The 17,632-nt window shown below is 37.2% G+C and overlaps 1 protein-coding gene across 7 annotated transcripts in view; it reads left to right on the top strand.

Moving 5' to 3' along the window:
• The window catches only part of ARHGAP29 (Rho GTPase activating protein 29), a 49,629-nt gene that overhangs the window by 12,439 nt on the left and 19,558 nt on the right, over window positions 1-17,632 (top strand). For all 7 annotated transcript variants that reach the window (XM_032696820.1, XM_032696816.1, XM_032696818.1 and 4 more), the window contains exon 3: window positions 11,263-11,406. In XM_032696820.1, the coding sequence (XP_032552711.1) occupies window positions 11,263-11,406 (144 nt within the window). The remainder of the gene's footprint in view (window positions 1-11,262; window positions 11,407-17,632) is intronic.

Here is a 17,632-nt window from a genome sequence, read left to right as displayed (position 1 = left end):
ATCTTAGGTTGACCAAATTTACCTCTTCAGTGTTGTGTTCTTTGTTGTATCTGAACTACTTCAGATAGTCAAGCTGTTTTAATAATAACATATTCCCTTTTTCAAATGTGTTGATTCTCTGTGATGTTTATAATTTGGGTTCAGGGCCAACAGGTGGATGTTGCAGCAGTTCATTACATTTCTGAAAGTTTTGTTAGTACTACTTATCTGTGAGACATAGAATGACTGTGGGATTATGTATGTTACTACACATACACATAAAAGGGAAAGGGAGGTTCTTACTTTGGAAAGAATCAGGTGTTTCTTCGAACTCTTGTAATGTCTCAATCCTTTTCTAGTTTTAGAAATCCTCAAGTGGAAGGCCTGGTGAGGAGGTTTCAGCACAGATGCATTAAAAACAATTGAAAAAATGAATTGCAGGGTTGTAGATCAATAAATTGCAGGAATTGTATTTGTATGGTGGAGTTAAAGCACAAGTGTGTTCTCTTTCTCACCTCATGCCTTTTCAACAAGAGGCTTTGACATCTTTAGGTCTTGGGGACAAATCTCAATTTTGTAGGCCAGCATTTCCAAAGGGTGTTCTTCTCTGAGTATTGTATTAAAATTTTTCCATTACGCAGGTGTGATTGTTTTAGAGTTCTGTCTTGTGAGAAATGTAACATCTCAGTTAATGTTCTACTTTGGGACTAGAGCATATTCTTAGCTCAATTTGCAAGACCAGAAATAGTTATGGACAAGGTATTCCTGAAGCATTAGCTTAAAGACTGCTCAATGTTCATAAATTCATCTTGATGTTTTAGTCTTGATAGTGGTATGAACAGATTCTTCAGTAAAATGCTTAAGTTTTTTGTGGTTTTTTTTTTTAATCCGATTTTTTTTGTTTGTTTCTCCTTTGGACTTCTTTCATTCATTGATTGTATAGAGGGTATATAAAGTACTTTGTGCTACCACAACTATGAAACTGGAAGGTCTGTCCAGAAGTTCTCCGATGCTGACAAGTGGAAAAAAAAATGCTTACTGGAATCACTGAAGTGGAGGTGCAGAGAACCTGAACACTACTGGTCAAGAAAATGGGCTGTGGTCTCAGCTCTCAAGTAGGTTAATGGCTCCCAACAAAGGAGCAGTTGGAGGAGGCAGCTTTTTGGAGGGATAGTCGTATCTGCTTTGTGCTTCATTGGGTAAGGTGCAAATTGTTTATCTGAAAGCTTAGTAGCATATGTGAATTGTGAAAGTTGAGTGAAGACAGTTTGTGAAGGGTCTTGACAAAGTGACCATGACAAATAGCTTATGCCAGTGGTGAAGAAGTAGGATTAAGACTGCAGAGTGGTCCAATTTAAATGCTTTCTGGTATTCATGTGCAAGCCCTTGTGTTAAGGACAAGCAAACAAATTCAACAAGGTATGGAGAGCTCTTTCTAGCTGTGGTTGGCTTCAGATGCTGAATAGATGTGAGATTTTAGAGAAGGTAGCTGAGAACTTAATTTGGAAAGAAAGCAATAAGTCTGGAGCATATAAATAAATTGGATCAAATGCTGCATGCTATTGGATGAAGAATTAAATGCATGGGGCTACTATTAAAATATATAGTTGACCATGTTCTTTCTATTTCTATTATAATTCTCACATTCTGTAGCTTTTGCTGGACTGCACATCATTTGTTTATTTTATTGGGTTTGTTTTTTTTAATGTAGCATTGATTAGCTGGAATGACAACTCCAGTGGTACTAGAGAGAAACAGCTATGTAAATTGAAAACCACAAAGCAAAGTCTGTGGTTTGTCTCTTTCAGCTTTTTATTGCAAGGTATTTGTAAAGAAATAGTACTCAATTAAAAATTAATAATGAGATGTGCAGTTGGGTTACTGTTGTCTTTTAGAACATGCAAGTGACAATGTGACATGGGTTACTGTGTTAATGACAGCATTGTTGTGTTTTCTCTTCATACAAAATCAAAGATGTTTTGGTGTGAAATGACTGATAACAAAACATTATACTGTAGAGAGGATCTACTGTTCCTGAGTTTAGGAAATGGGAAGACTTTTAAATAATTTCCTTTGGAGTGTTCAAATGGCTGTGTCACCTGTGTGAGTTACACAGTCAGGCTTTACTCTCTTGGGTGGTTGTTTCAGTAGGACTTCAGTGCAGAAACTTCAAATAATCCTTAATCCTTTATGTTCACCAGTTTTCTAGACAACTAATGTTACTGGCTGCTGCTTTAGTGATTTGAATACCATTTAATATCTAAATTGATTTTGTGTAACTTTTTTCTTTTCATCAATAAAACAGAAATGGACAACTATCACATCCTAAAACAGTCTATAATTGTGTTCAAAGGGTACTTTAAAATTAATGCACAAAGTAGTGCACCTCTTGTTTAACATCATATAATCTCATAATCCTGGCTTTGTGTGGTCTTTTGAAAACTAGGTGGGCAGGCAGCAGTAAAATAGCTTCTTCATTCAATCACTGACTTGGGCTAAAAGTGGAAGGAGCAACCATGTAGAATAAATAGTATTTCAGACTAAAATTAAAATAAGATAGAGTTAAGTATTGTTTCATAATCTCTTGGTGTTGGTTAGCAAAGGTTAAATTTATTTTATTTAAAATGCACAAACCATAACTTTCATACTACCCTTTCTGTGTGCCAGTTTGATATGGTGTGATCAAATTGCTGGGGATTGTCTTTCATTTTCTGACTTGCTTTTTTTTCAGAAATGTGTGCTGTGAATGTTCAGTATTACTTCATATGCTTTCAGAACTTGAACCAATATGCAAGGAACATAGTTACTTAAAGCATAAGATACTTTAAGTGTCTTCCACTGGCAGCTGTTCAGTCCAGTGACTGATGAAGTTTTAGTGAAATGCCTTTAAATAAGTAGCAAGTCACTACTACTGGTGGTATAGTCACCTGTCCTGATGAATATGACTTTCTGGTGAACTGTGACTGATCAGACTTATTGCAAATGTGTTCATCATAAAGAATGTGGGATAACGTCCACTTGACAATTTACAGTTCTAATGTAAAATGTGTTCTGAAACTTCTGAAGCATTATTCTCACCTAGCTTTATTCTTAATCTCCTAGATGATTCAGGGAAATTATATGAACAGTGGCTAAAGTGGCCATGTAATATTTTCATTTATCAGAAACAGGTAAATAAGCAAACATCAGCAATTCTCATGACTAGTTTGTGCTCTTTAAATTTTGGGTTAATAAAAGATTAATGTATTCTAAAGATTAAACTGCATGGCTGAACACATCTAGGTTAGTTGACTGGAATCTCAGGGCTAATAGAATAAAAAAGTTGAAGGAATGTAGTGTACAGCATATTGAAATAGATTAATGAAAAGCTGTATTGTGGTAGGTTTTTTTCTGAAAGGCTTCCCCACATGCACAAATGGGGAGTTCATCTATGAATTTAAATGTGAAATGAATGTGAAGTAACAACTATTCTGCTGATGTCAGTTGGCAATCCAACAAAAGGAAAATAAGTAGCTGCTTTCGGCGTAGGCAGAATTACAAGATTTTGGTTGTTCTGATGTATTTTGCATGTACACGTATTTTATTGACTTTTTGAAAAGATTATTTTAAGACATCTTTGTTTTTGTAACTTTAATTTCTGAAAAGGAATTTAGTCTTGGTTTGCTCTATATCTGTAGTAGACTTCTTATGTAAGTTTTGACTGCACAAGTACAGAATTGGTCCATAACTGAAATGGGGTAGGAATGTTAGCCCAATTTAATAAAAAACCAGTAACCACCACAGCTCAAGGTCACATCAGAGGCTGGGCAGCATGGTTAATGGTTGAATCTAAATGGATAGATTGAGGTATTTTGGCCAATCCCTCATAGCAAATGACAAATCTGTTTGGGTATTTGTGGTACACAACAGAGGGTCATCATGGTAGAAATCTTAACCTGTTTTAGGTTGAACTGATGGGGGATAGTTTTGTGTTTTATCCAAGAACAGTTTTTCAGCAAAAATTGCAAGGCTGCATATTCACCCTGTTTGTTTCAAAAAGTAAAGAGAGAATTTCCACCCTCAAAAAGGAGGTTCCAGGTGCTTTTTATCTTAAACTAAATTTGCAAAACCTAATTTTAAGATCAAATTTAGTAGTTTAACAGGAAATAGGCAACCGACTTGCCAAATATTAAATGCTTTCTTGTATTATGAAAACATTATTTGCATATAAAAACTGACATCAAACATTGCTACTTTCAATATACTGTATTCAATGAGCTGTTTGAAGGAAATTTCAATGCATTCTCACTGAATCAGGTCAGTATATTGCTCTTCTCAAAAAAAACCCAAACAACCTTACCAAACTTTATTGCTTTCATATCAAATGTAGAGGTTTGGGTTACTATTTTTATTACTTTCTTTTCCTCATTCCTAATCAAACTTCACATGTCCCTAGATTTTCTTCATTGAAACAATTGCTTAACTGATTATTTCCCATAAATTGTCATTTTTGCTGTAATATGATGTGATTGCAGTGGATTCTGGAGCACATGTTGCCAAAGACTGAATTTGGTGTAGTGTCTTTCAGTGATGCCATGACAACGAGGGTTGCCATGGTACTGATTAACAAAAAAGCTAGGATTGGATATTTTGGAAGCTTCAAGTGTGATGTTTCTTGACAGAAGGATTGGTAGGTAGCTTCTAATTCTTCATCATAACACAGGGTTGAAAGGCGACGGCTTTACTCATGCCTTTGGCAGCTTCCAGCCTTGCTAGAGAGTTTACAAGCATAAATTCTTGCAGAAATTCTATGAGTTTTTATTTTTCATTGAATTAAAATGTTTCGTTCCTTGTATCTGCAGCATGCAGTCAAATATAGGAAGAAATATGATAGCTAAGGATGCTTAGCTGTCAGTCCTGAACTATGATCATCAACAAACAAAATATCTACACCACCATTAAAGGAAAATCTTGTATTCATTTTGTATGCATACAATCGATGAAAATAACATTTAGCTCATACGTTTATTTTCTTAAAAAAAGCGTTCTTGATGCTAGGTTGGACAGCAGTGACATAGATCAACTTTGCTATGGTCAAACCACAATGTAAAATGTGTTTTCACTGTATGTTTGATTAATTCTTGTGGTCTTTTGAGTGTGGCTGTGACCTCTGTTAAATCAGACAAATATGCCAGGCTGTTAATTGTGTTAGAACGGGGCTGACAGGGAGAGGAGGGCAAAAATAAAAGGATGGTTTAATCTGGGACTGTTTCCCAAACTGCAGATACAGGAATTAGGTGATTTCCACACAGTTCATTGTTGTATGATTGTTTTGCTGTGATGCTCACTGGGAAGTCTCATAATCTGGATCAGATTCAGACCTGAGTGCTGACAGTTTCCTAATACACAATATGGACCTTGATGAAGAGGATAGTGATGTGATTTTAGTTGAGATCTGTTTTACTTTGGATTAGTTTCATTCCAATTCTGACTTTTCCCCCTGCCGTAGGTGGTATAACTAGTGATATGTAATCCTTCTGTATAACATAATAGAAACAGAATGTAATTTACCTTAAGGTCAAAAATGAGTTTTTTAGTGAATAATAGTGGACAGTCTTTTAGCCAAGATGTTGGTCTTGCAGACTGAAATGTTGGTTACTCAAACCTCTTTCTTCTGAATCCTTTCAAGATTGAAAGTGATGAGGAGCTAATTGTTGGCATTCCATAAGGTGAAACTTTAGTAAAAAGTTCTGGATCCAAATATTCAGATATTGAGAAAAATTTTTTGCAGTTTGGTGCTTGTTCTCACCACCGTCCTGCAACACTGTTTTGTCTTCTCCCTTTGTCCTGAAAGAGTTTGCAGTTATGCAGATATGAAGTGGTACTTAAAACCAGAATTGAGACTCTTATATTTCAGTGGAAGTAAAAAGGGACCTAAGTACATGCTCTTCATCTGATCCCAGGAGAACAGATTTACAAAGGGAGTTCTCAAATGAGGACTAGGCCAAGTGAGGGTGGTGGTTACAACCAGCATTTGAGTATTCTCATCCAGTTGCAGTTATTCTAGTGGTAATGTCCATACAGTGAGTTCACGGTAGACACTTATCATAGTCAAGGCATTTAACTGTGTTCATGAAGGTAGATGAAGAAAATATTTGTGCAAAAGTACAAGTTACCTTGTTTATAGTAAGGTTTTCACAACAAATGAGATGAGTTATGTATATTCTCTCCCCAGCCAAAAGAGACTGGTCTATGTATATAAACTTGTAACTGTAGAGATTATGCATGGCAAGTTGTTCCGCACTGTGTAACATTTTTGAAAGCCATTGAATGCATGACATAACTAATCACACCTTTCTACTTGTAAAAAGCTTCTTATGGAAAGTAAGACCTTATTAGATGGTGTGAATTAGAATACCTGCTTTTAAAGTCTCATGTATTCTGACTAGAAGAATTTTTCATAGATGTGTTACTTTTCAGTTATCTAAATCGTTACCCTGTCTTTCATCAGTGATCAACTTCTGTTAAGAACAAACTTTTAGATGCAGTATAACAATAGTTGTATTAGTGGTTTCCTTTCTCTTGTGACTGGTGGAAATTGGGTAGTAGGGGGAGAGTCTTCTGTGAAAAAGCATTCATTTTCTAGGTGGAGAAGCAGTAAGTGCAATTGCACACACATCTACTGTATGGCTCTGAACAGCAATGTAGGATATGCAGTGGCCATGGAAGGAAAAAACTGTTAGTCTGTATTTAAACTTGACCTGGCAAACATTTGTTGACATAAACAGCTTCAGAAATGTTTGGGCCAACAATAAATCAGGTCAGACAAAAGAATGCCAGTCAACTGACACAGCAGTGCCTTTCCTGACTGTGTGTATTGTGACCAGCCCTGACTTGGCAGGGAGGTTGACTGGCGCTGACAAGCTTGATGAGCAAATTTGATTTTGTTTTGCCTGAATAGAATCCATAGCTGTAAGGCCATTATTGCTTAGTAACTTCTAAACAAAGGCTTCCATTTGAGAAACATCTAAAATTAGAAAATACATAGGTTACGGTGTTTTTATATTAAAGATGGTTGAATGGTTATAAAATGTGGTGACCAAAACCATTGAGGAGTGGGATGATGCTAATGACAACAGCATGCTACTGAGATGGCTTGGCAAACGCTGATAGACTTCTCAGCTGCTTTGTACTGTCATTCTTGTGCATTAGGTTTGTCAGCTTTGAATACATGCCTTTTTCACCCTGTTCTCTCTCCACTTCTCCTTCAGAAGATGCTTTCATTTTGGAAGAGCTTGTTTAAATCCTAATGAAAGATTTGCAGATAGGCTACTGAGCTCTCTCCAAGCCTTTTTTTTCCCCCCTTCAGTTTTAAAGGTTGTTTTTTAACTTCTGAGATGTAGGGGGCTGACTCATTCCTCCAGGAGATTCCAGGAAACTGTAGTCACCTGAGTGAACAGCTGAGAGAGTGCCCAGAGAGGTCCTCTGTGTTGCAGGAGCATCAGCAGTCACAATCTTAGCCTTCTGTGGTATTGCAATTCATGTTATTAAGCTTGAGAGAGATTTTAAAACAATATAGCATCCACTGGTGGAGAATTTCTGCTTGACTTCATGTAGATAAATAAATGTGTACAGTGATACAAGGGACAAAAGAAAAACCGAAAGTAATTTTTTTTTTTATGACTACTGAAGTCAGATGGAATTGCTGTGGGAACTTTTTGGACATGCTTCCCTCGTGCATTCCTTTCACTGTAAGCTGTATTTGCTCTGCTTTTGTTTTTGTCTCAGCCATTTTCAGACTTCTTAGCATTAAGACTGCGTTTCTGTTGATTTGGCATATTTAGATTGTTTTGCTACCTGAAGTTTCTAAATCTGTCCTGCACAGGAAATCTCTGATTTAGTGTCTGTTTGGTATCAGTCACTGAATACAGCATAGTTGTGGTTCCTGATGACTTCTGCCCCCACCTCTCCCCAAGCACCACTTGTGTCACAGGCCTTTTGTCTTCTGGAGGCACAGAAACAATGTTTCAGATATTTTGTAAACAAATGATACAGTGATGAAATACAAAGAAATCTCAGTTGGGTGTAGCCAAACCTTTGCTTTTGAGAGTACAAATAACTAATCTCATGCTTGAATGCATTATTTTAGTGATAGTGTTCTCCTGGATGGTATGATAAACATCTAATTCAACTCAGAAGTTATTTTCAACTTGCATTTCCCTTTGAAGCTTGCTGCTTCTTTTTCAGACTTGAAGAGGCTTGTGTCCTCTTCAAGTTTTTTTTTCCTCTCTTCCCCTCCCACTTATTTTGCTTTTTTCCCCAACGCTATTGTTATAGTAAGGTCCTATCAAATTTTAATACTAAGAAACTGCATTTTGGGATCAGATATGCATTATTAAGTCTTCTGTATATTTTTTCAGCCTTCACCTAACCTGTAAGGAACCTTAACAGACTTTTTTTAATCGCATAATGAGAAGTCTGTAGTAGTTGTGGGTCACACTGAACTCACAAGAATCATTTGTGCAGTTTGATATATGTATTTCTTAATGAACCAGTTTGAACTATCTTCAAATACCGTAATTCCTAAAGATAACACGTTGCTATGATTTTAAGATACATTTTCTGTGTTGACTGATCCACTTTGGGTTTGTAGGAATCAGTACAGCTCTGCTGTCTTTCATTTTCCTCATTGCCTTTGCCTGGAGCTGCCTGGTACTCCCAACAACAATTTATTCCTGCATTGATGGAGTAAAATTGAGGCTTTGATGGATTAAAGCCTGAAGGGACCATTAAAATTATTTGGTTTCATTTTTACAACTATAAAATTTCTGAGTGTTAGAAGGTGGGAATGGTCATACCAGCTTAGGCTAAAGCTGTGTCTAACTCAGTGTCTGAGTTCTGATGGTTGCTGAAAGTGAATAGCTAGAGAAAAGTAGAAGTGATAAGTTGGACATATCCTCTGAACTATTTTTGCTTAGGAGAATTCTCGAGCTGTTACAAGTTACATTGTTTTAGTACAATGCTTAATAGTTCAGTAAAGAGTGGAGTAGTTGAGTGAAAAGAAGTTATGGAGGCAAGTTCAGAAGGAATTAATTCAAAGACAGCAAGGCTGTAAGTATTACTGAAGAGCACAACTGTGCAGCAGTTGTGGATGCTGGGGGACTGGACTGCTGAAAGCAGTCGGTCTGGTGTAGTGTTCTAAGCAGCATCACCCACTGCTCTGAAAGGCACAAGCTTGCAGAACCCACGGCCAGACCTGCTGTGGCATTTATTGACTCATTAGTAACACACAGGGAAACTTAAAAGAACTTGTCTCTCCTTGTCTCCATGTAAACTTCTTGTGTCAATGCTGTATTTTGGCAAGAAATTCCACAAGTCTCTTACATGAAGAATCACCCCTTTCTGCTTTGCATCTGGCTCCTCCTTGCTCAGTTTAATCATCTGATGTGTTTACATATAACTGAAAGACATGGATAAGCAATTGATTCTACCCACTATTTTCATGGGGTTTATAATTTTCTGATCTTTCATATCCCCTATAAATCATTTCTTATCCAAGGTCACAGCTTCTGCTATTGTTGCTTACATGGAAACTGCTTCAAGCCTGGATTGCTTTCCCCAATAAGTTCAAAACTCTGAGCTATAGTATGCCTTTTAGATTGATGTGTGTTTGTCATGAACAACCTCCGTTGCTAATGTGGAAGCACTGAATCATGGCCACGTTTAGGCTTTTGACATTTTCTTTTTTCCTTTGCTGTGTTTGAGTCTACACTGTTAATTATAGTGTATGTGTAAATGAAGATAAAGCCACAGCTGTGTTTCTTTAACAAATTGTGTAGAACTTTCTTAATTTACTGCTGCATAAGATGGGTTTTCCTAGACTTTTGTGTGTCATGTTACAGACAGAGCTTCCTACTCCCTTCCAGCAGGAAAAAACATGCAAAGTGCCAGTGAATGGTAGATAAAGTTTTTGCCTTAGTCCACTTCCTGAGTCAAGGTTTTTTCTTTGGCCATGTATAAACCAGTCTGAGTTGGGGGGGGGGGGGAAATTTTCTGATGTTTGACATCTAGAAAGGTAAAGCCTGAAGCACAGCAGTCCATAAGAGAGTTGCTATTGTACCTGATACAATGATATGCAATCTGTATGTAGTCCCCCCACATGACAGCAGTGATACACTGTACTGACATGTCCTGTTGTACATTGTTGATTCCTCAGAAGAATGTAGGTGCCTCTAGCCTAAAGACAATGTCTTGTAACCAGAACAAACTGGCTCTGATTTGAAACTGTTCTCTGAGTAGCACTGGGTCAATTTGCACTGTACAGTAATTGTCTGCATTGACCTGTTTGTTATCATGACCACAGACAACACAGAGTTGCCATTCCTTTTTGCTCAGTGAGGAAGTGAGTCAGCTTGTATTAGATCCTCTTTTTCTTTTTCATAAGCTAGACTTTCCTGAATTTGAAAGCTTTCTACCACAATTTGCAACACAGCACTCTAGTGCATGTGAAACTTTAATTCCATGCACCAGCGCCTCTTCTGTAACAAAATGGAAAAGCTTGTGGTTGAACCTGTGCCATGTACGGAATAAGAACTATTTTTTAAAAAAGCTAAGACAGGGTGGGATTTAGGGGCACATAGCAAGAGGCGTATGCTGCAGAGCATCACCATCTTGGAATGTGTGTTTGAAAATTTTTCTGATTAGGCCTAATTTACAAAATAATTTAGGTGTTCAAGTGATTTGTCAGAACTGACATGCTTAAAGACAGACCTTTGTAGATCTAGGCTTATATACTAATGATGCTTAAGATATCATTGACTCTTGAGTTAAAAACTAGCCAACATTTGCCAGAAATTTTTGTTTAATTCTGTGAATATACAGAAATGGTGTAGAATTTGTATCAGGTGAAGAAATATTTAGTGAACAATCCAAATCTGTTTTTGTTGATACCTTTTTTGCATATGTGTAATTATCAAATGGTGATTGATGAAATGACATGAGAAAAAGATGGTTTAATTCAGAAACCTTGAGGTATTTGTGTAGAATTCCCCCAACACTTTTTTTTTTAATATACTTGCTTGACTTTTTGTGAGAAATGAGTTTATATGTAAATGATATGCAGCATTGCAAGTAAACTGTTGGCAATTGCTAGTATAACTATTTTTAACAATTTCTTTGTTCTGAGTAGGTGCAGCTTCAATATGGCCTAGAATTCCATGCAGCTGAATACCATCAAAGTGGTTTGTAATGTAATTGGGTGTTAATTCACTGTTTTAATGTAGTTTCTCCTTTACTTTTTTTCAGAAAATCAAGATGGCCTGCATCAGGTAGTGCACGAACGCCTGGGGGAGTTGCTACGTGTTTTAAAAGCAGTGATAAACAAACATCAGACTCTAAATTCAGTTGATATTCTTAGTGCTGCAGGAACAGTTATTGCAAAAGTAAAAGGTAAGGAATTACTACCTTTCATATTCTTGGAAAGTTCTTATAATTAGCGACTTGATTGATTCTGGCTTGGGGTTATAGATAGAATTCTACGTATACAGAAGAAACTATTTTTTTAACAAGTAATACTTAAATATTTGTTTAAAAATACCTTTTCGAAGTGAAGAGTAGTATTAAAAAGCTTGTTCTCTCATCGATGTGATAACATTCTGTTTATAGGAAGCTAGCTGCAAACCCACATTGAATTCAAAAAGCACAAACCTTTGAACTTGAGCTTTTCTTTACCTGTGTATCGCAGAATAATATCAGAGTAATAAACCTGGCATTCATCCACTTTGAGATTTGCCAAGAATCTTTGCCTAATTCTCTGAATCTGCAGGGATGGTATTGTATTTATATCAACTGAAGAAATATCTGAATGGCCTAACAGTTATTAATTAAACAGATGGATCATATCTATGGTAAAGGTGTCAACGGCAATAAAAAAAAAGCCTTGCAGACATAACATGTGTTAATAGTTTTTATTGCTGACCTATGCTTTCACAAATGTAAATAGTGAAGCACTCAATTGCTCCAGCCCTGTAAACTGTAGCTGTTTCTTCCCTCTGGAACCTCTGACTGCAGCCCTCCCTACTCTGGAGTAAGTCTGGTACATTACTATGGAACCAGCTTAGTGTAGGGTTAAATGTCCCCCTCTTGCCTGTCTTAAATAATACAGAATACCTTCTTCCAGAGACACATAGCTGAGTTTTTCTCCTTGTTTTAGGGTTTTCCCTCTTGTTTCCTAATTATCCTAGTATGTTGAAATATACACTGCTTATTCAGTAAAGTGGGAATATGAGTTAAAATGCCACAGTGTTTAGCTGCCTGATTCCTATACCTTGGATTCTTCCAAGACTCTTAAGGATTCTTCCTTACATAGTTTTGCCAGTTTGTTTGATCTTGGCAGGTACTAGCAGCTTACTTTGCCTTCCTGCTACATGTAGAGTTTCTTACAGATCTGTACCTGGTATTTGAAATGATCTTTGGACTATAACTCTGTAACTTCTGAACTTGCCTTAGAGGTTTGTACATAACAGTTGAAATGCAGAGGGTATCCCTGAGAGATTGCTGTTTGCTTGCTGATCTTGGGGAGACTTAAGTGCACACATGCATCAAAATTGGGGAGTTATAAGACATCAGCTTTTTCTGACTGGTACTTAAGTGCTACTTCTCTGAGAACAGCTAAACCTTTGCTGTATGAAAAAAACATAACCTGTGATAAATGTGAAGGTGGCTTGTCTTCAGCACCTGTTTGGTTTTTGCAGCTGTTTTCTGTGTAGGGATCATACTGCTCCAAGTTTGTATTCAAGCTGAAATGTATGACTGCTGGTACCAAGGAAGCAGAAGTAAAAATACAGCATGTTGTGGTGAATTGTAAGCATATTAAACTTCAAATTTGCTTACAGTGGCCTATCTGTAACACATGCATTCACAGGTTTTCAGCTGTGGTTATTTCTCTAGAGGTAATGTAGTTTTTGAATAAACAGGAAGCTACAAGAATGTGAGGAGCTGGTAGAACAGAACCAGTATCCTTTTTCCTCTGTCTTCCTCGTCTGTGTTAATGTGACATTATGAAAGAAGTTCATGTGACTCATCTGTTTCTTGTCATTGGAAGACAGATCTATAAAAAGATATGGAAGTACTGTGTATTTGTAGTCAGATTTATGACTAGGAAGAGAATTAACCTGGCATGGAAAACTTCTGATGTTTATTTAGGAGAGGATGAAATAAACACAAGCCAGGATTTATGTGTGATTCCACCCCCATTTTTTGAGTCTTTGTATAATGCCATGGTTTCAAATCTAGTTTGTCTTTGGAACTTCATATAGGGACAAGCTGCTATTTTAACAAATGAATGCCTTTTGCTCTTCATTAAGTCAGTTACAATAACTGTGCAACCTCAGTGACTCTGTCTTCTGAAGTATTCTCATAACTGACAAGTTGTACTGTGCTTTAAAGATAATGTCCAGTGCAGGTAGGCCACCCCATTTAAATTACTGCTAGCAAAAATTAGAGTGCTTCTGTCCCTCTTTCAAGCCTCTAAGCCATTTCTCAGGATCTTAGAATGGAAATGATGTAAATGTACTTGTAGTTCTGCTTTGGATGCCTAATGCTTTTCCTTTTAGACAGATTGAGGGAAAAACTAGCTATATTATCTGAATATTCTTAAAGATAATGATACTTGACAGAATAGATAATGTTAGACCTGTACCATTTTGGACTGAGGTTGAAGGAAAATGGTGTGGAGGGGCGCGGGATGGGATGTGACACATGTGATTTCTCTGGTTATATCTCGGACATGATGTGGTTCACTGGGCTTCTTTGGACTCTGTACTTGCCTACTTGAGTGCTTCATAAAGAGTGTCTTTTAAATGTCATCTCACTTGACCTGGAAGGATTGCAACTTAATGAAGCATCTTGCTTGGAACCTGTTTAGACTCCTATTTCTGGAAGTCACTTCCCAGTCTGGCACCCCATCATATTTGTAGTTGTTATTTTCCCACTCAGTGCCTTTGAATAGTTGATGGCCCCAGAGTACATGATTCTCCTGATCCCAAATTCAAGTTTGTACTGTTCTTTTGTTCTAAATTACACCTTTTGACTTAACTGAATCATGAGAATGGACACAGATTCCTGGTGAAGCTGAAATTGCACTTGTCTTGTAGAAATTTCCTATTTAGGCATGAAGGTTTTTTGTAGAATTTTTGCATCAAAATGAAATACCTCAAGGAAGATCAAGTAATTTCAGTTTTGTTGGTGTATCTGTGATGTAAATTCAGAGCAAAATTTATTATGGAGAAAGAAGGAAACAGTTCCTCAAACTTGTCTTGCTGGCATCCAGCTCAAGTTGAGGAGGCTGCCCAACCTGGTAGGAAGTACAGGCTGGTGAAATTATATGGCAGTATTAACTAAAAGTAGAACAGTGGGGCCTGGACAGCCTGCTGATCCTCTGTAGCTGTGACGTTCCAAGAATACTCTTCTTCCTCTTTCTGGTCTCTGTAGTATTGCTTTCTACTCAGGCTTCTCCCCCATTTATTTTACACGTTTTTAAAGAAGAGAGGCAATAACAAGAAGTGTTACAAGTCTTTGTTTTGGGAGAGGGAATGGTTTTTTTGGTTCTTGGTTGAGTTTTTTTGGTTTGCTAGAGTGGCGGTTTTGTTTTTGAAGTAGTTCTGAAAGGTTCTTGAAGGCATTGTTGGGAGTTTAAAAATAAAATTTGTTGCAAAGGTATTCAGATCCAAGAAGTCATCCAGTTGCTTACTGCTTAAAAGTCAGCTAGTACAGTATGGATAAAAGGTGTATTCCTGTCTAAAAAAATAAATGGTGACGTTGCCACATAAGTCTATTAGGTACGAAAAAATTGGCCCAAAAAGTGCAAATTCTGCAAGCTTGGTTTTGCCTTGTCCAGGTTCTGCAGAAGCTGGCAGGATGGTGTTGCTGCTGCCAGTCCTGCACGTGTCCATGGGGAGGGGGGTTGAGGAAGCAAGTGAACTTCTGCACTCTAGCATGGCTGTGTCCCATGCCTTGTGTGCCTGTGAGTTGTGCTGTGATCCCGGTGAACTGTCCATCACCTTTTAAAGGCCCTGGTTGCACTTTGGTCTTGACAGTTGTCAGCCTCTTCTTGGTAGTTTCAGAAGCATTGCTCAAATGTCCTCAGGCAGTGCTTCAGCTCTTGGGATTCTTACTTCCAAAACTTCCATGGCTGTTTTGGGTTCCCCAGCGTGGTCTGTGCTTGATTCAGAAAGGTTTTGATGGCATGACTGGAGAACTGAAACTGCAGCATCTCACAGCATTTTGATGAGATTGCCAAACCCACCTCAGTTTGAAGACAGCTTTGGCAATAAAGATCCACTATAAGATAGGTGTGTATTTCAGATACTGGATTTTAATGTACCGCTATCATATGATTTTTTTTTTTGAAGTTCAGTATGTGTCATCTGAAATCTTACTTAAAAGGGTTGTCAAACTGTAAACGTGCTTTGAAATCTGTAGAACTATAGATAGATAGTTGTCATTTCCAGACATGGCAGGATTACTATAGTTCATTGTTGTCAGGAGCTATTGTGTGCAGTCAGGATGTCCTGGGGAAAGAGAGTGCGTGGTTTAAAGTTGATGTTAAGTACATCAGCATTCCATTGGTGGTAAGCTAGAAGAAAGCTGTTTGTATCCTACTGAATTATTAAGAAATTGGACTAACCTGTTTTGGGAGAAGTGATAATTCTGAAAAATTTGAGATTGGTTATTCCTTTTGTGATGGATCCTGAAAGGAAAGGATTTGCTTGGCATATAAACTGTAAAGCTTAACAAAACTCTTCCTGGAACAGGAAGGCAGAGTGAAACAGACGGCATTTCTTTAGGGAAAGACTCTCTCTATTAATGTCTTGTTAACTAAGTGAAAGAAGTGCTCTTTCTCTGAAGGCACTGCGGCTAATGGATATACAAATGTTTCAGTGGTAAGTGCTTTGAATGTATAGACAGTTTTTGTTAGTTCCTTTTAATGTTGAAACAGTTTGCTTTTCATGCCGGCACTCAAATGATTTTTCCAGTCATTAGTGGCTGGTAATCAATAGGTCTCATAGTAACTGTTGTTGCTTAATGATTTGGAATTTATTTGGATTTATAGGTAACATTATTTCTGGAAAGTTGAGGTTTACAACTAACCTGAATATTAAAAAAATAAATAAAGTCACTGCTATTTACAAATCTGTTAAAAAAATTTCATCTGTGGACTTCTATTAAGTCTCATTTCAAACAAAGGTGCTGGAGGCATTTTTTAATGTAATTACAAAGTGTAGCAAACAAAGAGGTAGGAGAAGCTGTAGTTTAGCAGTTAACTGGGGCAAGAGAGACTGGTTATGTTTTTGTAATCTGTGGTGATTGTTTTTTGCTGTAGGCTTCTTAAAACACATTATTCCATATCTGCAAGTAATTGTAAAAATAGCCCATGAGAAGAATATGTATTTTCTGTAATAGCTTTGTATAGAAATAGTTATAAGAATGTTGATCAGGTCTGTTGACATGCTGTGTAAAAAGGAATGGATTTAACTGTATAACTTTACTGGTTAAAAACTTTTCCTTTCACAGAGGAAGTCTAATGGGGGAGTAGATTACTGTACTTTCTTTGTTTGTTACCCATTAGTGTTTAGGCACCTGGCAGGAAGTTTGAATACTTTTTAAGATTAAAGCCTGTTAATTTAATTTGCTAAGAAAATGTGTATAGAATGGGCAACAATTTAACATGATTTTAATTTTTGCTACTTCCAGAAGTCATTGTAGCCCATTATTCCCATATTTATACTCAAAGTGTAAGGAAGATACATAAATGAACCTTGTTACAGGTTTTGCAAAAAGTGATGAATGGGGTGAACTACCTGTATGTGTGTCACTGCAGTTCTCTAAAAGAGACGTAAGCACGTGTGACTTAAGCATCTAGAGAACTGAGAACAATGCATTGCTTAAAAAAAATAAGCTTTTAAAAAAATGCTAATGTGAAATTGTTACTTCTCACAATGTAACACTGGGGAAAACTTCCATCCAGAGGGCACAACTTTGGCTTAAAGGAGTGTATGTGACTTCTCTACAAAAAAATCTCCCAGTCACCAGTGATTAAGGAGTGAAGTTGAAAACAGACAAAAATGGTTGTGCTTTTTTTCTTCTCCTTTCTCCGTCCTCCTTCTTGTTTAGTAGTTGTTAACAGAAACTCTGGATGAATCATTCTTTTTGTCTCATTATTCCAGTTTGTCATGGAAGTGTGCTAAAGATTCATCTAGTTTGTTCAGCATTGCTCCTCTTCCTATTCTGGATCACCAATTGTTATGCTGAGTTTCTTCCTCACTTTTAGCAGGAAAAACTGAGGAGCTTTTGCCAGACTATGGAGCAAATAATTAAAGGGTTTTGCAATGGACACTACCTTTTGATACCTTTCTGTTTGCTTGTGCTCAAGCCAGAAATGCTATGTTCTGCATTGCATACATTTGGGGGAGCACCCCCATAAATGAGTGCTCCTGTTCTGAATTCTAAAATTTCTACTCAGAAAAGAAACAGTTTTTCAAATACCTGACTGCATTTGTGAGCTGCTTGGTGGTGGTGCTGCTGCTGCTGCTGTGGGATTTGACTCTTTGGTAAATGACTGTTTTTCTCTTCCCATCACATTACCAACATGTTCCCACACAAAGCTGCTTCTTAA

Source organism: Chiroxiphia lanceolata, chromosome 9 (genome assembly GCF_009829145.1).
Source record: "Chiroxiphia lanceolata isolate bChiLan1 chromosome 9, bChiLan1.pri, whole genome shotgun sequence".
NCBI lineage: Eukaryota > Metazoa > Chordata > Aves > Passeriformes > Pipridae > Chiroxiphia > Chiroxiphia lanceolata.
The sequence above is the reverse complement of the archived record's forward strand: the minus strand, read 5'-3'. Positions and strand labels throughout refer to the sequence as shown.